Below are 25,361 nucleotides of genomic sequence, written 5' to 3' on the forward strand. Positions count from 1 at the left end.
CAGAAAACCCAGAGGGGTGTGTGCATATATATGCTTGTACATGTATGTGTAGTGTGACCTAAGTGTAAGTAGAAGTAGCAAGACGTACCTGAAATCTTGCATGTTTGAGACAGAAAAAAGGACACCAGCAATCCTACCATCATGTAAAACAATTACAGGCTTTCGTTTTACACTCACTTGGCAGGATGGTAGTACATCCCTGGGCGGTTGCTGTCTACCAACCTACTACCTAGGAAACATAAAAGATGTGAAAAGTATATTGATCAGGTGGGGCTAACTTCCAAATAGCATTGAAATTATTTTTTAGATCGTGCAAAAGTCAAATCATGTAATGCATACTAGCACTTCATTCTATATAATAACAGATTAACATAGCTAAATAATTCAAATACCACTAATTACTGCATATTAATATGTTGTTTTTATGAATATTCTTCTATGTTGGTCATCAGCACAGTCCTTTGGAGGCTTCAGCAATAGTCTGCCATTATGTGCACGTCTTATTGACCTCTACCCTTGTGGCTTAGCGCTTCTTTTTGATTATAATAATATAATAATAATTATTGCCCTCTATGCCTTTCCTCCATCACCTTTATATCTTGATAGACCCTCTTCCCTTGTTCCTCACTGACCTCATCAAGATTGAGATTGTGGAAATTTGTCTAGGTGACTAGAGAAAGTGCAAATGTATGTTCATAAAGCCTGTCGGCATGTTTTGCACCAGTTCTTCTTCATTGTCTGCTCTGTGATTGGCCAAGAAGTTCCTGACAACTGACACATGACAGCACCATGCACATACTATAACACTATTTGCACTTTTTGTGAAATTAGAATCCTTGATAAGCTTTCAAATTTGAGGACCATCAAAGATTCTAGCTTTCAGTTTTTCCATACTTAGTCCAGGAAATGATTTACAAATGTTTTTGAAGCAACTGCCATCTTTGTCCAAGGTCTTAATGAACTGCTTCATTAGCCCAACTTGATGTGGAGTGGTAGCAGAATGTTATTCCTGTCAACCAATGGCTTGTTAATGATGTTGGCTGCACCTACAGTCATGTTTTCTCTTGAAGACCATTTCACTTTTGTTCAATGATCTGCCTTTGCCCTTCTGTCCCACTTGCCCAAGCAAGTTTACCATCTTCAGATCAACACAAATATACATCTTGTGCTCATGATAGCAAAGCTTCTGCAATACTATTTTGATATTTTTTTATTCTTAAGTTTTTCTGAGTGAGTAATTAGAAGAGATGCATTTTGGTTACCATTGTGCAATAAAACATTTCAAGCTTCTAATGGAGCTGTCCATAAACAGCTTCCAATCTCCTGGTCACTGTTCAAGTCCCATTCGAAGATGTTCAGGGATGTTATTGCAGTATACAAGTTCTTCGTCTTGGCTGAAGTAGCAAGAGTTCAGCCTCTCTTGTCTGATAAACTGTTACTTTAATGTCTTGTTGTGGACAGTTCTTGTTTTTTAGTCTGGATGATAAAAGTTCAGATGCTTACTTTGACAGACCGAGGTCATGTATCAGATCATTGAATTCCTCTTGGGAGAAGTGCTGGATGTTGAAATGCTTACTTCATATTCACTTCCACTGCTGTCACCTGTGTTACATCCTAAACCCTGAGTTTCTTCAACATCTGACAACAGAAGATCAGATATTATTGTAAACACTGGTATGGAAATGTCTTAGCTGTGTGGCACAGGACTCCTATTCCCACTTGACTTTCTTGTATTGATTGAAGCTTTCACATTTAACATACAGAAATAACAATCATTGTGATGATTTTTCGGCTCTCTTCATACCATAGGCACACCTATGTTTTTCCTTTGCTTGTTTTTTCCACTGTGGTAAACATTTTACTCAGGTTTTGGAAACCATATTGGGAGCCCAAGATTTGTCTTGTTCTCCAAGCGCCACTCCAAAATAAGGAAGATAAGCCTGTGTTACAAAATCTGATTTTCCTTTGTTTTTGCAAAGACTGTTTGCCACAAATATAGAAAAATGCATTGGGATTGTTTAAGCAGACTTTTTGTGAACTCGTGTTTATCTGGAAAAAATAACAAAATGAAGGTTACAATATTGTCACATGGTCATTATTGATACAACTCCTTTTTACTAAATATTAAATTATTTAAAAATAAAATATTAATTTTTATTAAAACTATCTGTATTGTCACTACATATGCATATACATGCGTTATGGCGAAGTTTCCTGTTAATTAAGAATAGGTGTGCAATATCTCACAAACTAGAGCCAATTTGAAAAACCTATTGCCATTTTCAAATTCAGCAGCCCCAAAATACCCTAAATACCTCCAGATATCTTTGGCAACTTAATTTTGTTTTATTGAATGTGGTATAAGAGGGGAGGGAGTTCAGCAGTACAGCACTGTAGTAGAATGCAATTGTTGTGGGATTGGTGTGACTTGGAAATTAAGGCCAGCAAGTTTTGTTTCATCTGTTGCAATCAACAAAAAATATAATTATACTTTTACATAAAGTGAATACAGGAAAGAGTAAGGTTATGAGGATAACAAAAAGATTAGGTGATGAAAGATTGGATATCAGATTGGAGGGAGAGAGTATGGAGGAGGTGAATGTATTCAGATATTTGGGAGTGGACATGTCAGCGGATGGGTCTATGAAAGATGAGGCGAATCATAGAATTGATGAGGGGAAAAGGGTGAGTGGTGCACTTAGGAGTCTGTGGAGACAAAGAACTTTGTCCTTGGAGGCAAAGAGGGGAATGTGTGAGAGTATAGTTTTACCAACGCTCTTATATGGGTGTGAAGCATGGGTGATGAATGTTGCAGCGAGGAGAAGGCTGGAGGCAGTGGAGATGTCATGTCTGAGGGCAATGTGTGGTGTGAATATAATGCAGAGAATTCGTAGTTTGGAAGTTAGGAGGAGATGCGGGATTACCAAAACTGTTGTCCAGAGGGCTGAGGAAGGGTTGTTGAGGTGGTTCGGACATGTAGAGAGAATGGAGCGAAACAGTGACTTCAAGAGTGTATCAGTCTGTAGTGGAAGGAAGGCGGGGTAGGGGTCAGCCTAGGAAAGGTTGGAGGGAGGGGGTAAAGGAGGTTTTGTGTGCGAGGGGCTTGGACTTCCAGCAGGCATGCGTGAGCGTGTTTGATAGGAGTGAATGGAGACAAATGGTTTTTAATACTTGACGTGCTGTTGGAGTGTGAACAAAGTAACATTTATGAAGAGGTTCAGGGAAACCGGCAGGCCGGACTTGAGTCCTGGTGATGGGAAGTACAGTGCCTGCACTCTGAAGGAAGGGTGTTAATGTTACAGTTTAAAAACTGTAGTGTAAAGCACCCTTTTGGCAAGACAGTGATGGAGTGAATGATGGTGAAAGTTTTTCTTTTTCGGGCCACCCTGCCTTGGTGGGAATCGGCCAGTGTGATAATAAAAAAAAAAAATAAGGAGGTTATAGGAGGAAAGGTTATTGAGGTGGACACTTAGAGAGGACAGATCAAAATAAGATAAAAGGACATGTAAATCTAGGAGGGAGGGGTAAGGTTTGTCCCAGGAAAGGTTGCGAAATGGGTAAAGGAGGTTTTAAGTGCTAGGGGCTTGGATATCCAATAGACTTGTGCAAAAGCATTGGATTGGAGTGAAGCAAATGGTTTTTAACTTTTAGGGTGTGAGTAGGGTAACATTTATGAATAGATTTCGGGAAGCTGGTTAGCCTGACTAGCCTTGAAGGTGGGAGGTACAGTGCCTGCACTCTGAAGGAGAGGTGAGGAGGGCAATCTGAACTGTGATGTCAGTGAATTTCTGGGAAGACAGCAATTGAATCGGTGAAAGTTGATGCTTTTCCTTTTTTCTTTTATAAGGGGAAACAGTCAGTATGTTAAAAGAAAATTATTATAAGTTTCTCTGTGTCAAAAATGAAAATTTATTTGAATCCAGTTACAGTTCAGGATTTGTCATACACTTGAAAGTGCCATACAGTGCAACACAAGGGCAATTGTTATTGTTACTGGCACAATTTTCATATTCAGAACATTACCTGTGCTGTGTGTTTATTTGGCTTCGTCACCCATAGAAGTTCTTGCAAAATACATTATACCAAAATAAAAAAAAACTTAAGACTGTGTGCAGTGTCATCCCTATTGATGTGGTTATTGGTAGTTATTTCTACAGTAGTTTGGCTCAGGAAATAGTAACAATAAATGACATTACTCTACAGACCACAACAGATGATCATGTGATTTTTGGGCCACTTCCTGGCATAATGAAGTATACAAGTAATATTTCAACCTTAATAATGAGGTTTAGGTTAGAGTATGTAGGAAAGAGGGAGATTATTGCTCAGTAAAAGTAGGCCTTTAGACAGGAATGCATGATGTCACCATGGTGGTTAAATATTTTAATGATGGGGTTGTAAGAGAAGTGAATGTTCAGGTGTTGGCAAGAGCTGTGGGATCAAAAGATAAAGAATCTATCACAGTGAGAGTTGTCACTGTTGCTGATGACACTGTGCTTTTGGGAGACTGAAGAGAAGTTGCAGAAGTTGGTGGATGAATTTGGTAGGGTATGTAAAAGAAGGAAATTAAAAGTGAACATAGGAAAGAGTAAGGTGATGAGGATAAAATATTTAGGTAATGAAAGCTTGGATATCAGATTGGAGGGAGGGGGCGTGGAGGAAGTGAATGTATACAGATATTTGGGAGTGGACTTTGTCAGCAGATGGGTCTATGAAAGATGAGGTTAACCATAGAATTGATGAGGGAAAAAGGTGAGTGGTGCACTGAGGATTCTGTGGAGGCAAAGAATATTATCCATGGAAGCAGAGAGAGGAATGTAGGAGAGTATAGTGATACCAGTGCTTTTATACGGGTGTGAAGCGTGGGTGGTGAATGTTTCAACAAAAAGGCTGGAGGCAGTGGAGGTGTTGTGTCTGAGGCCAATGTTTGGTGTGGATATTATGCAAAAAAATCTATAGCTTGGACATTAGGAGGAGGGATTGTTTGAGATGGTTTGGATATTTATAGAGGATGGAACATAATAGAATGACTTGGAGGCTGTATAAATCTATAGTGGGGGGTAGGAGTCATCGTAGGAGGGAGGGGGCAAAGGAGGTTTTGTGTGTGAGGGGCTTAAACTTTCAGCAAGTGTGTATGAGTGTATTAGATAAAGTGGAGGCAAATGTTTTTTATGAATTGATGTGCTGTTAGTGCATTAGGAAAGTAACATTTATGAAGGGATTCAGGGAAACTGGTTAGCCAGACTTGAGTCCTGGAGGTAGGAAATACAGTGCTTGCGCTTTATAGGAGAGGCGTTGATATGTTGCAGTTTTTTAACAGTAGTGTTAGCATGCTTTTGGCAAGACAGTAATGGAGTGAGTGATGGTGAAAGCATTTTTTTTTTTTTTTTTTTTTTTTGAGTCAGTGGGGAAATGGCTGGTGTGTTAATAAGAAAATTCTAAAATATAATTTTGTAAGTTGTGTATGGTGCATCAGTATTGTCACTGTTGGTAGCAATTAAGAAAATTTTGAAAAGTGTGGTAACATAGGTAAGTCATCATTGATCCTGTTCCATCACTAATCTGGCACTAATTTCAGCTAGTGTGTGTATTGATAGGTTAATTCAGTTGACAGGTGAACTGCTAAAACGGTCTAGAGTAACAGTTTTACAAATGAACAAGAAATAATGAACATTTACATGCCAGATTAGTGATGATCACCCTGTACTCTTGTTTTGTTTTCTTTGCTTATGTGCCCAACATTTTGATCTAAATTTAAATTAATAAATATAAAGAGATTCTTGAATCCTGGAAATGGGAAGTATAATGCCTGCACTTTAAAGAAGGTGTTTGAGGTATTGGCAGTTTGGAGGGACTTCTAAACTGTCGCATCTGAGCGCCTCGGTTCTCAGATACGACAGTTTTTCTTTCTTTTTGGATCACCCTTCTTCGGTGGGAAACAGCTGATGTGTTGAAAAAGATATATATAAAAAAGATTTACTTTTTTGGATATTTTATTTTTTACTGCACATCTGTATTCCAAGGTAAAGTGACAAAATGGAAGTGCTGTGTTCACTATCATTCAGTAGCTGTACTTGCATATAAGCGAGTACAGCTATTGAATTGGTGAATGTAGTGTTCACAATTCAAGTAACCTTCCAAATTGCATTATCTCCACCCATTCTTCAGACTGCAGGCACTACTCTCCACCTCCAGATATTTTTTTTTTTATCACACTGGCAGATTCCCACCAAGGCAGGGTGGCCCGAAAAAGAAAAACTTTCACCATCATTCACTCCATCACTGTCTTGCCAGAAGGGTGCTCTACACTACAGTTTTTAAACTGCAACATTTACACCCCTCCTTCAGAGTGCAGGCACTGTACTTCCCATCTCCAGGACTCGAGTCCGGCCTGCCGGTTTCCCTGAACCCCTTCATAAATGTTACTTTGCTCACACTCCAACAGCACGTCAAGTATTAAAAACCATTTGTCTCCATTCACTCCTATCAAACACGCTCACACATGCCTGCTGGAAGTCCAAGCCCCTCGCACACAAAACCTCCTTTACCCCCTCTCTCCTCCAACCTTTCCTAGGCCGACCCCTACCCCGCCTTCCTTCCACTACAGACTGATACACTCTTGAAGTCATTCTGTTTCTCTCCATTCTCTCTACATGTCCGAACCACCTCAACAACCCTTCCTCAGCCCTCTGGACAACAGTTTTGGTAATCCCGCACCTCCTCCTAACTTCCAAACTACGAATTCTCTGCATTATATTCACACCACACATTGCCCTCAGACATGACATCTCCACTGCCTCCAGCCTTCTCCTCGCTGCAACATTCATCACCCATGCTTCACACCCATATAAGAGTGTTGGTAAAACTATACTCTCATACATTCCCCTCTTTGCCTCCAAGGACAAAGTTCTTTGTCTCCACAGACTCCTAAGTGCACCACTCACTCTTTTCCCCTCATCAATTCTATGATTCACCTCATCTTTCATAGACCCATCCGCTGACACGTCCACTCCCAAATATCTGAATACATTCACCTCCTCCATACTCTCTCCCTCCAATCTGATATTCAATCTTTCATCACCTAATCTTTTTGTTATCCTCATAACCTTACTCTTTCCTGTATTCACCTTTAATTTTCTTCTCTTGCACACCCTACCAAATTCATCCACCAATCTCTGCAACTTCTCTTCAGAATCTCCCAAGAGCACAGTGTCATCAGCAAAGAGCAGCTGTGACAACTCCCACTTTGTGTGTGATTCTTTATCTTTTAACTCCACGCCTCTTGCCAAGACCCTCGCATTTACTTCTCTTACAACCCCATCTATAAATATATTAAACAACCACGGTGACATCACACATCCTTGTCTAAGGCCTACTTTTACTGGGAAATAATTTCCCTCTTTCCTACATACTCTAACTTGAGCCTCGCTATCCTCGTAAAAACTCTTCACTGCTTTCAGTAACCTACCTCCTACACCATACACTTGCAACATCTGCCACATTGCCCCCCTATCCACCCTGTCATATGCCTTTTCCAAATCCATAAATGCCACAAAGACCTCTTTAGCCTTATCTAAATACTGTTCACTTATATGTTTCACTGTAAACACCAGGTCCACACACCCCCTACCTTTCCTAAAGCCTCCTTGTTCATCTGCTATCCTATTCTCTGTCTTACTCTTAATTCTTTCAATAATAACTCTACCATACACTTTACCAGGTATACTCAGCAGACTTATCCCCCTATAATTTTTGCACTCTCTTTTATCCCCTTTGCCTTTATACAAAGGAACTATGCATGCTCTCTGCCAATCCCTAGGTACCTTACCCTCTTCCATACATTTATTAAATAATTGCACCAACCACTCCAAAACTATATCCCCACCTGCTTTTAACATTTCTATCTTTATCCCATCAATCCCGGCTGCCTTACCCCCTTTCATTTTACCTACTGCCTCACGAACTTCCCCCACACTCACAACTGGCTCTTCCTCACTCCTACAAGATGTTATTCCTCCTTGTCTTATACACGAAATCACAGCTTCCCTATCTTCATCAACATTTAACAATTCCTCAAAATATTCCCTCTATCTTCCCAATACCTCTAACTCTCCATTTAATAACTCTCCTCTCCTATTTTTAACTGACAAATCCATTTGTTCTCTAGGCTTCCTTAACTTGTTAATCTCACTCCAAAACTTTTTCTTATTTTCAACAAAATTTGTTGATAACATCTCACCCACTCTCTCATTTGCTCTCTTTTTACATTGCTTCACCACTCTCTTAACCTCTCTCTTTTTCTCCATATACTCTTCCTTCCTTGCATCACTTCTACTTTGTAAAAACTTCTCATATGCTAACTTTTTCTCCCTTTACATCATCATTCCACCAATCGCTCCTCTTCCCTCCTGCACCCACTTTCCTGTAACCACAAACTTCTGCTGAAAACTCTAACACTACATTTTTAAACCTACCCCATACCTCTTCGACCCCATTGCCTATGCTCTCATTAGCCCATCTATCCTCCAATAGCTGTTTATATCTTACCCCAACTGCCTCCTCTTTTAGTTTATAAACCTTCACCTCTCTCTTCCCTGATGCTTCTATTCTCCTTGTATCCCATCTACCTTTTACTCTGTGTAGCTACAACTAGAAAGTGATCTGATATATCTGTGGCCCCTCTATAAACATGTACATCCTGAAGTCTACTCAACAGTCTTTTATCTACCAATACATAATCCAACAAACTACTGTCATTTTGCCCTACATCATATCTTGTATACTTATTTATCCTCTTTTTCTTAAAATATGTATTACCTATAACTAAACCCCTTTCTATACAAAGTTCAATCAAAGGGCTCCCATTATCATTTACACCTGGCACCCCAAACTTACCTACCACACCCTCTCTAAAAGTTTCTCCTACTTTAGCATTCAGGTCCCCTACCACAATTACTCTCTCACTTGGTTCAAAGGCTCCTATACATTCACTTAACATCTCCCAAAATCTCTCTCTCTCCTCTACATTCCTCTCTTCTCCAGGTGCATACACGCTTATTATGACCCACTTTTCGCATCCAACCTTTTCTTTAATCCACATAATTCTTGAATTTACACATTTATATTCTCTTTTCTCCTTCCATAACTGATCATTCAACATTACTGCTACCCCTTCCTTTGCTCTAACTCTCTCAGATACTCCAGATTTAATCCCATTTATTTCCCCCCACCGAAACTCCCCTACCCCCTTCAGCTTTGTTTCGCTTAGGGCCAGGACATCCAACTTCTTTTCATTCATAACATCAGCAATCATCTGTTTCTTGTCATCCGCACTACATCCACGCACATTTAACCCTTTGAGGGTTTTGGTCGTACTAGTACGTCTTACGCGTAGGGATTTTTGACGTACTAGTACGCATAAATTCTAGCGGCCTCAAATCTAGTGGGAGAAAGCTGGTAGGCCTTCATATGAAAGAATGGGTCTATGTGGTCAGTGTGCACAGTCTAAAAAAAATCCTGCAGCACACAGTGCATAATGAGAAAAAAAAAAACTTTGACCATTTTTTTGGAATAAATCAGCGACTTTGCAGTGTATTTTCGTATGGTATTTATTGTTGTATTCTAGTTTTCTTGGTCTCATTTTATAGAATGGAAGACATATTACAGAAATTGAGATGATTTTGACTGGTTTTACAAAGAAAGGTGCCTTGAAATTGAGCTCAAAGTAGCAGAAATGTTCGATTTTTACCAAACTTCAAAAGTAAACAAATCGTGCCAAGCGTGCAATACACATCAACTGGTGAGTCTAATATTCTTTCACAAGTGCACCAATAATATTTATACCATTTTTTACACTAATGCAGTAGTCTGCATAACAGTAAATCTTATATTTTTTGTGAGAATAAAAATTCAAAGTGGAAAGCAAAAGAACATAAGAGGGACCTTGAGACGTGACTAATGACTAGAGGAAATGTCATTTTAGTGCCAGGAATGTCTTTCTTGTTTATTCTGGACCCTATTCGGAAATTGGCATCTTTTGAAATTTGTGTGAAATTGGCAAAATTGCTAAATTCTGACCACTGTACTGGATAGTTGAATTTCATAAATGGGTGGTTTCTTGCACCCATTCGATAGAAAAAATGGAGTTCTAGCGAAATATTTGTTTTTTTTGTCGACTAGTACAGTGAAATTGGCCGAAAATGGGGCTCAAAGTGGGCAAAATCGCCGATGCGTAAACATCGCCGAGACTGCTAACTTTGCGAGAGCATAATTCCGTAAGTTTTCTATCAAATTTCAAACTTTTGGTGTCTTTATGATCGGGAAAAGATTCTCTATCTTTTCATAAGAGAAAATATTTTTTTTTTTTTTTTAAATTTGGCCAACCCTGAGAACGAGTTTCGGAGAGGGCCTGTCGACCCTCAAAGGGTTAAGCATCCCAGTTTTATAAAGTTTTTCTTCTTCTCTTTTTTAGTAAATGTCTACAGGAGAAGGGGTTACTAGCCCATTGCTCCCTGCATTTCAGTCGCCTCATACGACACGCATGGCTTACGGAGGAAAGATTCTTTTCCACTTCCCCATGGCCAATAGAAGAAATAAAGAAGAACAAGAGCTATTTAGAAAAAGGAGAAAAACCTATTTGTATGTATATATATATATGCATGTGCGTGTCTGTGAAGTGTGACCAAAGTGTAAGTAGGAGTAGCAAGATATCCCTGTTATCTAGCGTGTTTATGAGACAGAAAAAGACACCAGCAATCCTATCATGCAAAACAGTTATAGGTTTCTGTTTCACAGTCATCTGGCAGGACGGTAGTACTTCCCTGGGTGGTTGCTGTCTACCAACCTACTACCTCCAGATATGTTACTCTATATACACAAAATGTAGTTTAAACCATTAACATTAATGTGATTATTTAGTGAATGGTAAAGAAAAGTTGTAAAAGTAAAGGTATTAGTGTTTTGGAGATAGGAAAGTAGGAAGTTGAAAGTGAACATAGACAAGAGTAATTTGATGAGGGTATCAAATGATTTAGATAAAGATAAATTGGATATCAAATTGGAGAGGAGGAGTATGGAAGAAGTGAATGTTTTCAGATACTTGGGAGTTGACGTGTCGGTGGATGGATTTATGAAGGATGAGGTTAATCATAGAATTGACGAGGGAAAAAAGGTGAGTGGTGTGTTGAGGTATATGTGGAGACGAAAAACGTTATCTATGGAGGCAAAGAAGGGAATGTATGAAAGTATAGTAGTACCAACACTAATATGGGTGTGAAACTTGGGTTGTGCATGCAGGAGCGAGGAGGCGGTTGGAGGCAGTGGAGATGTCCTGTCTAAGGGCAGTGTGTGGTGTAAATATTATGAAGAAAATTTGGAGTGTGGAAATTAGGTGAAGGTGTAGAGTTAATAAAAGTATTAGTCAGAGGGCTGAAGAGAGTTTGTTGAGGTGGTTTGGTCATTTAGAGAGAATGGATCAAAGTAGAATGACATGGAGAGCATTTAAATCTGTAGGGAAAGGAAGGTGGGGTAGGGGCCATCCTCCAAAAGGTTGGAAGGAAGGGGTAAGGGAGGTTTTGTGGGCAAGGGGCTTGGACTTCCAGCAGGCGTGCATGAGCGTGTTCGATAGGAGTGACTGGAGACGAATGGTATTTGGGACCTGACGATCTGTTGGAGTGTGAGCAGGGTAATATTTAGTGAAGGGATTCAGGGAAACCAGTTATTTTTATATAGCCAGACTTGAGTCCTGGAAATGGGAAGTACAATGCCTGCATTCTAAAGGAGGGGTTCGGGATATTAGCAGTTTGGAGGGATATGTTGTGTATCTTTATACGTATATGCTTCTAAACTGTTGTGTTCTGAGGACCTCTGCAAAAACAGTGATTATGTATGAGTGAGATGAAAGTGTTGAATGGTGATGAAAGTGTTTTCTTTTTGGGGATTTTCTTTCTTTTTGGGTCACCGTGCCTCGGTGGGAGATGGCCAACTTGTTAAAAAAAAAAAATATGAATAATAATCTTCACATTTCTAAGGTTCTATTTTTTTCAAGGAACTTTTCATTGAGAGATGTTTTGCCTGCATGAAAGGCTTTATCATTCTTATAAAGTGACATATGAGCATTTATGTAGCTGAATCAGTGAAGTGAAAGTTGGGTAACAATGAAGCAGTATTGTATTAGTGGTCATATCAGCATGATCATGGCTTAGTGGAGATGTAATGACCACATTCAGATGTAGGTACAGTAGCTATATATTCAAATTAGTTACCTTGAGTCAATTATTCCTTGTCCCCTTGAAGTTTCTTTGATGCTGGTGAGGGGCTCTTCATCTAAGGAATAGTATCTGTGCTCCGATTCCTTGACTCGAGTCTGAATGCCTGCCATTTCCTCAGGTGCAGTATGACTCTTACAGGTTTAGTGTTATACTTTGAATGTAATAATTACAATTTATTCCTCATGTTTGTGTTTAAAATTTGTTTATATTTTTAGGGCGATACCTTAGAATTGCTGGAGGAAGATGATGATGCCTTACTGGACAGTGATGTTGATGATGAAGTAAAAGAATCATTAACCAAGTGCAAGGCAATGGATGATGGGTAAGTTACAAACTTCAGAGTGTTATTTTTGTCTAATCAGGCCTCCACATTTGCTACATGTGTACTCACTACCTTAGGTCTTTTGCATGTAAATTACTTCATAAAAACAATTCAACTTGTTAAACATGACTCACGAAATCGTAATGACACGATTGCAAACAAACCATACCACGGGCGGGATTTGAACCCACAGACCGTTGCGACGGTCTGGAGTTTTGAGACTCTCTGACCGCAGGTTCAAATCCCGCCCGTGGTATGGTTCAACTTGTTAAAAAATGCAGAAACATCACTGTTGATACTCAAGTCTTTTGTGAGGGATACTGATAACTTTCTGTTTTTTGACATAAGGTCCTCTGAAACACAAGGGTTACTCCTTCATATCTAACAATAAACATTAATTAGATGGCAGATATGGGGGTATTAATTGCTGACTTTCAGTGTTGGTCCTGTTGCATCGTGGCTTTGAAGCCAGTGTCAGTCCTGCAGTATGACGCCATGAGCTTGGCTCACTCAGATAAGCTGTGAGCGGTAAATTTGGGCCTAGATATGAGAGAATGGGTCTGTGCAGTAAGTGTGCCCATATAAAAAAAAAATTCTGCAGCATGCAGTGCATAATGAGAGAAAACTGCAACCACATTTTTGGTTTAAAACATCGAGTTTGCGATGTATTTTCGTATGGTTTTTATGGTTGTATTCTTGGTCTCATTTGATAGAATGAAATACATATTACAGAAATAGAGATGATTCTAATTAGTTTCAGGAATGAAAGTCACTTGAAATTGAGCTCAAAGTAGCAGAAATGTTTGATTTTTGCCAATATTCCAGAGTACACACAATACACATACAGTTGGCCAGTCCAATACACATTTAGGAATCCACTGACATTATTTATACCATTATTACAATAATACAGGAGTCTGCATGAAAGTAAATTTTCTATTTTTTGTGTGAATAAAAATTCAAAATAAAAAGCAAGTGTAATATAAAAGGAGCCTGGAGACATGGCTAAAGAGCAGAGGGAATGTTTGTTTAGTGCCAGGAATGTGACCATTGTTTATTCTGAACCCTATTTTCAAATTGGCAATTATTAAATATTGTGAGAAATTAGCCAAATTACTGATTTCTGATCACTTTATTGGATAGTTTAAATGAGTAAATGGGCAGTTTCTTGTACTCAATTGATAAAATTGAAGGAATACTAGCGAAATCGCTATGCGTTTGGTTTGTGGGTGAAATTGCTGATGTGTAAATACAGCCTCTCCTCACTTAGCGACGTACTCTTTTACCAGCACCTCGGACTTACGATGGGCTCTTTGACCAGTATGCATACCTAGATAATGTATATTAGAGCTGATTTCCTCTCTTCTCTTTATTTCAGTATACAGCATACTACTGTATAAACATTTAAAAATATACCAGAAATGTTATAAATGGTGCAGAGGTGTCATTAAAACAATAAAGATGGGTGACATAAACTCTCTACCATTATAGTATGCTCCTCACTTAGCAACGAATTCGTTTACTGACGTGGTCTTAGGAACGGAACTCAGTCGTTAAGTGAGGAGAGGCTGTATTGCCGAGACTGCTAAATTTGCGAGAGCATAATTCTGTGAATTTCCATCAAATTTTGTACTTTTGATTTCATTACCTTTGGAAAAAGATTCTCTATAATTTCATAAGATAAAGTAGTAGTATTTTTATTTATATTTTTTTAATCGACCCTGAGAACGAGTTTGCGAGCAGAGGTCGCGACACTGGAAGGGTTAAGCTGTGCCCAGCATTCTAGTACACAGGTGACAAGGATATGTCCAACATACTAGCACGCACAATTTTTCCTTGACACCAGAGCATCTTGTTTATTGTAAAATACAGTATGTCACTCCGGGGTGCTATGAAGCTGTATATTTATGCTATTATTGACAATTTTATTATTATAGATATTGCATGTTTTTCAGAATTATATAAGAAACACTCTACATATAAAAACTTAATACAAATATCCATAAAGAAGGAAATTGATATAAGTGAGGTGTGGTAGCCACAGGCACATAATGGAGTCTGCCGATTGTGTAGTATGACATACACTCTGACCAACTACCTCTAGAGAATCTTGTGTTTACAGCTAGGGGCAACTACAGAAGAAATGTAGAACAAAACTGTTTTCATATTCTTTTACAGATAAATAGCATCATTCGCTCTCAAAAAATAAAAAGGAAATATTTTCTCCCAAGTAATATGCTTGCCCCTTTTTCATCAAATATTTTGACATTGGAGAATAAAAAATAAAGCAATATTCAGGGCTACCTTCCCTTAAAGAAATAAATGTAAAAATGTGTTTAAACTGTGTGTGTGCATGTGCGTGCATGTGCATGCATGTGTGTGTGCATGCGCACATGCGCTCAGTTGCTGTCTGGGATGGATGTTACTGAAACAAGTAAAGAAAAAAACTTGCATTAACCTTTACTCTAAATCTGGTCCTTGAAGTGTGTCAGTATAACATTAACAGCACAGACCAACTTGCAAATGATTAGAATTTTGGAATCAATATTAGTCATTAAAAAACACTTTTGCCATGCATGGAACACAAGTATGGAACCCTTGCCTAGTTAAACAGTTAAGAGGAATAATTACAAAAAAAAAAAAAATGCAGTAACTAGGTTTTATGTCACAAGCTAGGAACAGGATATTATTACTGCATTCAAAATATTACAAGAAATAGATGAGTAGATAAGGACTTGCAATTTACCAAGGATGCAACAAAAACAGATGGCATTGATAGAAATTATTGGGAATTGTAGTAGGACCCTTGTATCCGCAGTTTACCGTGGCCCAAAAATAGCCCTTAATTTTACTTAATGGCCTCAAAGTGCAAGAGTAGTGATGGTGGAAGTTCTTCGAAGCTTAAGAGAAGCCACCCCTCAAGGAAGGTTCCTTGATGTTGGTGAGGGGCTCTTGATTTAGGGAATTGGATCTGTGCTCCAGTTCCCCGAATTAAGCCTGAATGCCTTCCACATCCCCCCCCCCCCCCAGGCGCTGTATAATCTTCCGGGTTTAGCGCTTCCCCTTGATTATAATAATAATAATTAAGAGAAGCCATGAAGTTCTTCCCATCATTGGAAAGTGATAATTCTCCATTTACTGTGCATAATTTATGAACTAAGCTTTATAATAGGTATATATAGGACATCTCCATGGGGAAATGGAACAGAATTCTTCCTCCGTAAGCCATGCGAGTCGTAAGAGGCGACTAAAATGCCGGGAGCAAGGGGCTAGTAACCCCTTGTATATATTACTAAATTTGAAAGGAGAAACTTTCGTTTTTCCTTTTGAGCCACCCCCACCTCGGAATACGGCTGGTACGTTGAAAGAAAGAATATATAGGACATAGATAACAAAAGAAGGCACAAGACCGTGACTGGAACAACACATAAATGACCCGCACGTTGAAGAGAGTTGCTTACGACAACTGTATTCAGCACAGTAGAATGAGCTGAAGAATGACAGTTAACCCTTAAACTGTCCAAACGTAGATCTACGTTTTTCAACTTTTGAAAGTATGTAAAAAAAGTAGATCTTCTTTTCTTTTTTTACATTTGAAAAAGTATAAAAAAAACTTTGATCTTTTTTTTTTATATATTTGAAAATAAGTAAAAAAAAAAAAAAGGAAAACTACTTTTGCAGCACTACGCATGTGAACATAGATCTGCTTGGACAGTTTAAGGGTTAAACTCCTTAATGATATTCAAATAGATGTGACAGTTCTTAGTCATGCCAAGCCTGGCATGGCCAGTTACTGAGCTCATTATCTTCTGAAAACTCAAGTAAATAATTACATACAGTGGAACCTCGAATTTTGAATGGATCACTTATCGAACTCTTCGAAAATAGAACCCTTTTTTCGAAGCAACTGTGTCCCTATTATCGAACTCGCCCCTATTTTCGAACTGCCGGGTACTGAACTTGTCCGGCAGCCTGCTCTGTCTGCGTCCCCATGCAGGCGCCATGAGCCAGTCTGGTTTTGTTGATGCTTGAGTGAACACTAACCTGTGCTCTCATTCAAACATTTTACGATTATTTCATTGTGTTTAGTGCTTGTGGGACTGTGAAATAAGCTACAATGGGCCCAAAGAAACTTGCTAGTGGTACCCCTGTGGTAAAGAGAGAAACACCATAGATGTGAAGAAGGAAATAATGCAGAAGTGGAATGATGTCCAAATGTTTGTGGAGAAGTACCACCCTGAGCAAGCTGAAACAAGCCATCTTTGCAACATGTTCACTGACAGAACCATGTCCCATTTTAGGGAAATCTTAGAGGCACCAGAGACAGACGACTGTGGACAGTTACTTTGTGAGACGGGTCCAGTGACTCTCAAGCTGGTCCTAGTGTCATTAAAAGACAGAGAAGGAAAGTAACCCCAGAGAGGGCTTTGACACCTGAGGTCTTCATGGAGGGGGATTCTCCTTCCAAACACTAACTCCAACTCCCTCCCTCCCTCCCTATCTTCCAGATGCCATCACCAATCTTCAATAAAGGTAAGTAAAATGTTATTTTGTATGTTTATTTAAATTTATTAATACATAATTGAACACTATATTTGTTGTGTGTATGTAAAACTATAATTAATCTCTATAATTTTTTTTTTTTTTTAATATTTTTTCTTTTGTGAATATTTTTGGGTTTCTGAAACGGATTAATTGTATTTCCATTATTTCTTATGGGAAATATTGCTTCACTTTTCAGACTTTTCGAATTTAGAACTAACTCCTGGAATGGATTAAGTTCTATATTTGAGGTTCCACTGTATATGCATTTTGTTATCTGATTTTATATCTATTGTTTCATCAGTTTTCTTATTTGTAAATAGTTCCATAGCCTAGTCTGTCCTGTTAGATAATATCCTAATGCTAAGGGTCAAAAGGTGACGGCTTTTAGCTATCATTGTTGGTGCATTTTTTCTCTTATAAAAGCCTATTAGACTGCTTATAAATGTCACATTCAAAATTGTTCTCTTTGTTTATAGTGATGTATTACCAGTGCTTGAGGATGCTGTTGAAATAAAAACAGAAGCAGAAGCAAAGGTTGAAGAAGAAATGGAAACTGAGGAAGTTGTTACAAAAGTTGAGAAAGTTTCAACACCTGTTAAAGAAGTAAAATCCAAAAAAGAAGAGATAGAAACTGTAAAAAAAGAAATGAAAGGTGTAGAAGAAAAGGAGACAGGTGAGAAGGATGAACCTGCTCCAGTAGTTTCCACACCACGTAGCCGAAGGGGAAAGGTAAAAGGAAGGGGACGTGGCGGGAAGAAGTAGTGTGTCAAGTCAAATCTTCATTGCATCACATAACCAAAAGTCTGCCGGTAAGTAGTGATAACCATTAACCAGTGTAATTTTATTTTGTTCCCTGTATAATTATTAAATTCTTATCATATTTAGCTTATGGTTGTTAATTGTTTTTGCGATCATATGAGAAGCATCTGGTTAGAAAGCATTCAGTTGCCAGAAGTGGTATTATTTGTGAAGTTGCTTAATGAAACTGTGTACAAGTTGATATTGCAGACTATGAAGAGAATAGAAAGAGTAAATGTGAAAGTAGGTGGATAAGATTCTGATTATATTTTTTGGGGGCAAGGGGCTTAAGAGAATACAATCTTAAAAGAAACAAGTATCAAAAACAAAAAAATGAGGATTCAAGTGGAATTCTCTCATAGTCAAAGTGGTGAGATATTGAAATAATACATTTAAAGTATTAGATGGAGAGATGATTTTGAGAGCAGATACTGTCCTGGTAGACGGTAACTGTAAGAATACAGAAATGAAAGTCGGTGGCCCGGAGGTAGACAGGAGGTCTAGTGGGGAAACGGGTATAGACAAGGACCTGCAAAGCTCAATGTTAAAAACTAGCCATACCACTGGAGATAGTAAACAAGGGGATGCCCCAAGGAATAGTGAAGATAAAATACTAGAAAAAAACGTGTGAAGGCACCATTGTTAGTACAAGTGCTGAAGATAGTACAGAGACAGAAAAACACGCACCAGGAGGGAATGCAAAACCAAGGCAAACAGAAATCAGACCTATGCAAATTCTATGCATTAGGTATCTGCCGTCATGGAATATCTGGAAAAACAGATAGGGCATGCAACTTTGACCACCCCAAAAAATGCTGTGTCACTCTTGAGTTCAGGAACGACAATGCTATAACTTTTATTGTCAGGCACACCACCTAAAGGGAACAAGATGCAGAATATACAGACCATGGGAAAACGTGAGTAGCCACAACCACTCCAGAGAGAGGTTTTTTAGTGCCAGGAAGGAAAAACAGCTGGCAGGAAATGACAGAAATCTTACACCAACTCCAATCATTTCTGGAGTGGAATCAGTCAGTGGCCCCCACTCCAAAACAACAAATATTAGTGCCCCCCCCCCCCCCCCCAAAAAAAAAAAAAAAAAACGCCCCAAACCACCAATATGATGACATTCTTCTTAGCGAGTATACAGGGTCTAAAGCCAGCAACGAACAAAACACCTTTCACCCATGGACTGCTTAGTCAAATGCAATGTTCACAGTTTTCACAGAGACCCACATAAAGGATCACTTTGCAATGAAATATGGATCCCGGGCTATAACCTATACAGATGCGACAGAATGAACAAGCAAAAGGGGAGGGGTTGGCCTATACGTCACAGAGTCGCCGATATGCTCAGAACTACTAAATGCTTCAAATGATGTAGTTGAAGTTTTGACAGTAAAGATCGAGAACCAAAACCTGGTCATTGTGGTTGTATACAAGCCTCCAGATGCAACTTCCAAAAAATTCCTGGAGCAGCTTTTGAAAATAGACTACTGTCTGGAAAATCTTCCAGCTCCTACCCCAAATATCTTGCTCCTGGGGGATTTCAACCTAAGGCACCTAAAATGGAGGAATGTAGCAAATAATGCTGTAGCAGAGGTAACCCCAGGAGGCAGCTCAGATGAAAATTTGCACGTGCGCGCGCGCGCGCGCGCGCACACACACACACACACACACACACACACACACACACACACACACACACACACACACACACACACACACACACACACACACACACACACACACACACACACACACACACACACACACACACACACACACACACACACACACACACACACACACACACACAGAGAGAGAGAGAGTAATGTGTATGTTTTTTCACAAAAAAAGATCCACATTTGCCCACATTGTTCCCAGAGAGAATTGTCATACCACATAATATTAACTGGTTTACTTTGATCTAGACCTTGCTTTGACTAAACGCTTGTCAAACCTCGATCTAAGATGCTCACACATTGCAGCTGAATTTTCATGTCCCCCACCACTTTAAACTTCTTTCAGACTTGTCCTCATTGTTTTCCATCTATGTATGTTGCACATTATTCCATCCCTTCCAAATGTTCTTCACCACCTCATTTCTTCGCTCCATATTCTCTTCGTGATATTTACAACATGCATTGATATGATGCATCTTCACAGTCTTCGGCCTTCTAATTGTAGAATTTCTTCTCTATTTTTTTATGCAGAGGGACCATCCATTTTTTCCAGTTGTTTGGTACCAATCTGTTTTCAGTATTTCGGTCTTATGGCAGATCAAATTTTAATTTTAAATGTTTTGCTCTATATAGGTCTTTATCAGGTCATGTTAAGTCATCATACATGATTAACATGTACCCACAGTGAAATGTCATCTTTAATAAAGGTTTGCTCTGTACCAACTATCTTCCATACTTGTTAGCAGCAACTGGCATCCAACATCTCAACCTACCCACGGCCTCCAAACTTTTCTTCAGAATTTTTTCCAACCTAACATTACTATTCTTTCCTTTTTGCCCTATACATGAAATTATCTCCTCCCTTTTGATTATCATTGTTCAAATCATTTTCCATGTTATTTCTCTCTCCAAATGTTTAATATTTTCTGAAAAGTTTACTGTTTAAAATTCTTATTCTCTTGTTTGCTCTCTTTTTACTCCTTAAGCACATTCTCAATTGGGATAGTCAGATGTATAGATTGTGTGCAGGAAGAGTTTTTGTATACATTGTTATGTGATTTGCTGTTTTAGGATGACAAGATTTTCAAGATTTTATAGATAGTAGGTTAGTAGATGCAGCCACCCAGTGAGATACTACCGTCCTGCCAAGTGAGTGTGAAATGGAGACTTGAAATTGTTTTACGAGATGGTAAGATTGCTGGTGTCTTTTATTCTGTGCCATAAATATGCAAGATTTCAGGTGTGTTGCTACTTCTGCTTACACTTAAGTCATACTACACATACATGTACATGCATATATATACAAACCCCTCTGGGTTTTCTATTTTCTTCATAGTTCTTGTTTATTTCTGCTTATCCACGGGGGAGTGGAACAGAATTCTTCTTTCGTAAGCCATGTGTTTCATATGAGACGACTGAAATGCTGGGAGCAAGGGGCTAGTAACCCCTTCTCCTGTATACATTACTAAATTTAAAAAGAGAAACTTTTTTTTTTTTCTCTTTGGGCCACCCTGCCTCTGTGGGATACTACTGGTTTGTTGAAAGATGATGATTTATAATAAGCACTAAATCTGTATGGGTCATACAGTGTATGGGAAATTTGAAAGGTGGGGGGAAGGAATCAAGTCTGATCAAAGGGAATGGAGGATAGCTCCAATTCCTTGGATGAAGAGCTCTTTGTAAGCCTCAAAGCACACTCTGGATAGAAAAATTTGGTTGTACCCTTTTTCCTGTTTGGCCTACCTTGACTAAATATCATAACTTCTTTGATGTTAAAAGCTTGTACATTTTGGAATGCAGCTAAGAGTTGTAAATCATGTATTTGCATTGCTAAGGGGATTTAACCTTTTTTTAGAAGAATGTCCAATCATTGATGTAAAATAATTATGCTTGAAAGAGGTCATGAAACATAAGGTTAAAGTAGGGATAAATTTATTTTTATTTAAGGAGTGTGACTGATTTAATTTTTTCTCCATAGTCTGTCATGAAGAAAGAGCTGTGGAAGAAGTGAAGAGAAAGGATAGAAGAAAATACTGCATATATTCCCAGAAATATAAATTCATGATTGAAAATAGACAGCAGCAAGTACTTGATGTATATAAATAAGTAAATTATTGAGCATTGTGTGTAATGTAAACACTAATATAGTTTTATTGTTAGTGATTTCGTAAGTGTACCCAAAGATTGCATAACATTTTTTTTATATTTGTACTTCGTAAAAAAATTAAATTGGATGAGCACCTTGAGAAGGAGAATTCTTGTTTTTAAATGGCAAAGCAGCATTATACAGTATATAAAGAGTTAAATGTGTAGTTAGTTTATATTAGAATTGATTTATACAACTACTTAAAAAGCTTTTACATGTCATACAACCTGTATAATGATCATAACTTGTTACCTGTACTTTCAACATGAAGCTTAATATTGTAGTTACCAAAGACTTTGTATGTAGCCTTATTTAGCTTTGATGAACATTTAGGACATTAAAAATGCAGTTTCATTTCATGCTCATATTTTAGTCTTTATATCCAAATCATATACTGAATATACATGCATATAAAAAGAGCGGAGGTATTTCGTCCTTATAAGACATTAAAATATAGATTTGTTTACATGGTAATCTCTCATTTTATCATTTTCCATGTACCTGGGGTATATAAATTAGAAATTGTGGCATGAAGTTTTGCCAGTACACATTGGCTACTACTGAATATAATACAACATAGAAGTTTTGGGTATTCACTTTCATTATGTGTAATGTAATATTTGTTATTGAATTTACGTACTGTAGAATTTGTCAAGCAGGTTTTAGAAATCCTATACAGCATTTGTTTGCTTGAACAAATATTGTTAAGCAGATTGAAATGATTGTCAGGCACCTGTTTACAACAGCTACTTCAATTATTTTTGTGAATTTTTAATTTATATTCAACAATGTCAAGGATTCCTTCAGTGCTTACAAACTGGACCTAGTGAAGGAATAAAAGTAAATAATTGTTTACCAGTATAGAACATTCATCTTTTTTCAATATTAAGTTGTTGCATTTACAATTTTATTTGTAAAATTTAGGTGTTTTCTGTGTAACCTTTTAGTACCACTGACGTCGCCATAATTGCTTTTCCTTTTTTATTTAGGATCGTACTTTTTTCACTGTACCAATTAAAAGAATAAAATGTGGTTTTATGTTTCTTTACCCTGTTTTTTCAGGGAAGTAAAATTTCAATTTGCTAGTTTAATAAAGCAAATTGTTTCCCATGTAATAACTAGTTGATGCTTCTTTTGATCAGCTTCAAACTCTAAATACTGATGTATCTTAACCCTTTGAAAAGGGTCCAGAGGCCAAATCTCATAGTGACAGCCAGGGTCAAGAATTTAAAAGTTTATTTTTCTTATGAAATGGTAGAGAATCTTTTTCTGAAGGTAATAAAGAAAAAAGTACGTAATTTGATGAAATTACACACTCCTGAATTTTGCTGCGTCAGTGGTATGTACACATAGGTGATTTTGTTGACTTTGACTCCCATTGTAGGCCAGTTACATTACTCCACCTCTTGAAGGGGGGGGGGGGGCTCCTTGTCATGGTGAAGAGGCTCTTGGTCTGAGGAATTAGACCTGTTGGTCTTCCTCAGACCGAACCTAATTACCCCCCAATCCCCCCTTCCCTATCCTATCCTCCCCTTTTTCCTTTCCTCCTCCTCCTCCCCACCCCTCCCTTTTGCCCTTCCTCTTTTTGGCTTTTGGGATTTTTCCCCACAGGCACACTAGTTCCTAGGTTGGGGAAAGGGTACCAGGGTCCATCCCATTCCATTGAGGTTCTTGGAGGTGGCTTAGTTGGCCATGGAATCTTGATGGCCTGGGGATGTCCCGATCCCTCTCCGGTATCCCGGAGGGTGGCTTTGGGTGTCTTTTGGGCGATTGGTGTATCTCTGGAAGCCACCTTTTAGATTCCGGGGATGGTGGCCGAAGGAGGTATGCTTTGTGGCAGATATCCGGCCGCCCTCTCTCTTCTCAACCGAGGTAGCTCGGCAGATGTGAGGTTGCTATCCCGAATTGCTGGTTTACTGGCATGGAGGGTAGGGTATGCCATGGGTTACATGCTATATCTGCGCTACTTGCGGTGCTGAGGTCCTTTTGGGCACGGAGGGAGATTTCTGGCCCTTTTATTCCTCCTAGGAACTATCCCTCCCCAGTCCCCCCTTTTTTTATTCTTTTTTTCTTTTTTTCTTTCTTTTTTTTAAAAACAAAAAGAAAGAAGTAACCGAACCATGGAGTTCCCAATCCGTGACTCCACTACCCCCGGGCCCCTTCTTGTTACCGCACCCCATTCTGACCTCGCCTCGTCTTTTGACCACTCTTTGGACACTCCTAAGGCCCCTGTACCTCTTGCTGGTGCTGTTTCGTCACCCACTTCAGGTGCTGGGGTTTTGACTGACTCCTTCGATTTGTCTGATCACTTTCCTTTGACTGTGCTTCCAGCCTCTCCCTCTACGGTGCGGCAATTTTCGAATCGCCAGCCCGTCCCACGTCGGACCATCTCTGGTCCCACTTCTAAACGCCAACAATAATCTGATGATGTTACTTCGTTATCTTCCCATTCTACTCAGAAAAGACTGACACGTCATGCACTCCCTCTCCACACTCAGTTTTGGATCACACAATGGACTAAATTCTTTACTTTAAAATCGACTTCTACTTCTGCCTATCTTTCCGACCATAGTATTGGCAAAGAGCTCCTACGCCATGTTGGTAGAGATATTTCATTTCGTGCTCTCAAGAGCGGTATGTGCATCGTCACTGTCCAGAATGCTACCCAAGCTCATGATCTTTCTCTCCTTTCGCATATCGATACTACTCCTATCACTATTGAAAAACATCATTCTCTCAATTCTTGTAGTAGTACTGTCATTCTGCCTCATACCATAGTCCAACAATTTCCAGACATGTGGCAATGACATTCTTGAACAGCTGGAACTCCAGGATCTCCCAATCCTCAAAGTAGACACTTTGAGGCTCGATTAACTTTCAACAGCCGCGAACTCCCGTCCTCAGTTTGTCGCAGGACATCGGTTACAAGTTCGAAAGGTGATCCCTACACCGCAACAGTGTAGAAATTGCTAGCGTTTTGGTCACCCAGCGAAATATTGCAGATCTATAGCTGAATGCCCAGTCTGTGGTGCCGATGACCATTCTAATACGTCTTGCCATCGACTTCCCTTCGTATTCTCGCTGTTGCCAGGTCTACTTAAATGAGCGTGAAATCCGTTGCCTCAAAGAAGCAGAAGGTCTCCCCTATGCTATCCTCTTCAAGGGGGGCTCCTTGTTGTGGTGAAGAGGATCTTGGTCTGAGGAATTAGACCTGTCGGTCTCCTTCCTCAGACCGAACCTAATTACCCCCCAATCCCCCCTTCCCTATCCCATCCTCCCCTTTTTCCTTTCCTCCTCCTCCTCCTCCCCACCCCTCCCTTTTGCTCTTCCTCTTTCTGGCCTTTGGGATTTCTCCCACAGGCACGCTAGTTCCTTGGTAGGGGAAAGGATACCAGGATCCATCCCATTCCGTTGAGGTTCTTGGCGGTGGTGTAGTTTGACGTGAAATCTGGATCGCCTGGGGATGTCCCGATCCCTCTCCGGTATCCCGGAGTGTAGCTTTGGGTATCTTTCGGGCGATGGGTGTATCTCTGGAAGCCACCTTTCAGATTCCAGGGGTGGTGGCCGAAGGAGGTATGCTTTGTGGCAGATATCCG

The 25,361-nt window shown here is 39.2% G+C and overlaps 1 protein-coding gene across 3 annotated transcripts in view; it reads left to right on the forward strand.

Annotated features, from left to right (window-relative positions):
* Nucleotides 1–22,797, forward strand: part of LOC128694719 (zinc finger protein on ecdysone puffs) — a 144,147-nt gene extending 121,350 nt beyond the window's left edge. For 2 of the 3 annotated variants that reach the window (XM_070087363.1, XM_070087372.1), the window contains 3 exons: nt 12,485–12,591; nt 17,613–17,945; nt 21,598–21,738. In XM_070087363.1, the coding sequence (XP_069943464.1) occupies nt 12,485–12,591; nt 17,613–17,898 (393 nt within the window). In that variant the 3' untranslated portion in view covers nt 17,899–17,945; nt 21,598–21,738. Of the gene's footprint in view, nt 1–12,484; nt 12,592–17,612; nt 17,946–21,597 lie in introns of all 3 variants that reach the window. The other variant, XM_070087367.1, reaches the window with a different exon arrangement.
* Nucleotides 22,798–25,361: the final 2,564 nt, after the last annotated feature.

This window comes from Cherax quadricarinatus, chromosome 2 (assembly GCF_038502225.1).
Source record: "Cherax quadricarinatus isolate ZL_2023a chromosome 2, ASM3850222v1, whole genome shotgun sequence".
In the NCBI taxonomy this organism is placed as follows: domain Eukaryota; kingdom Metazoa; phylum Arthropoda; class Malacostraca; order Decapoda; family Parastacidae; genus Cherax; species Cherax quadricarinatus.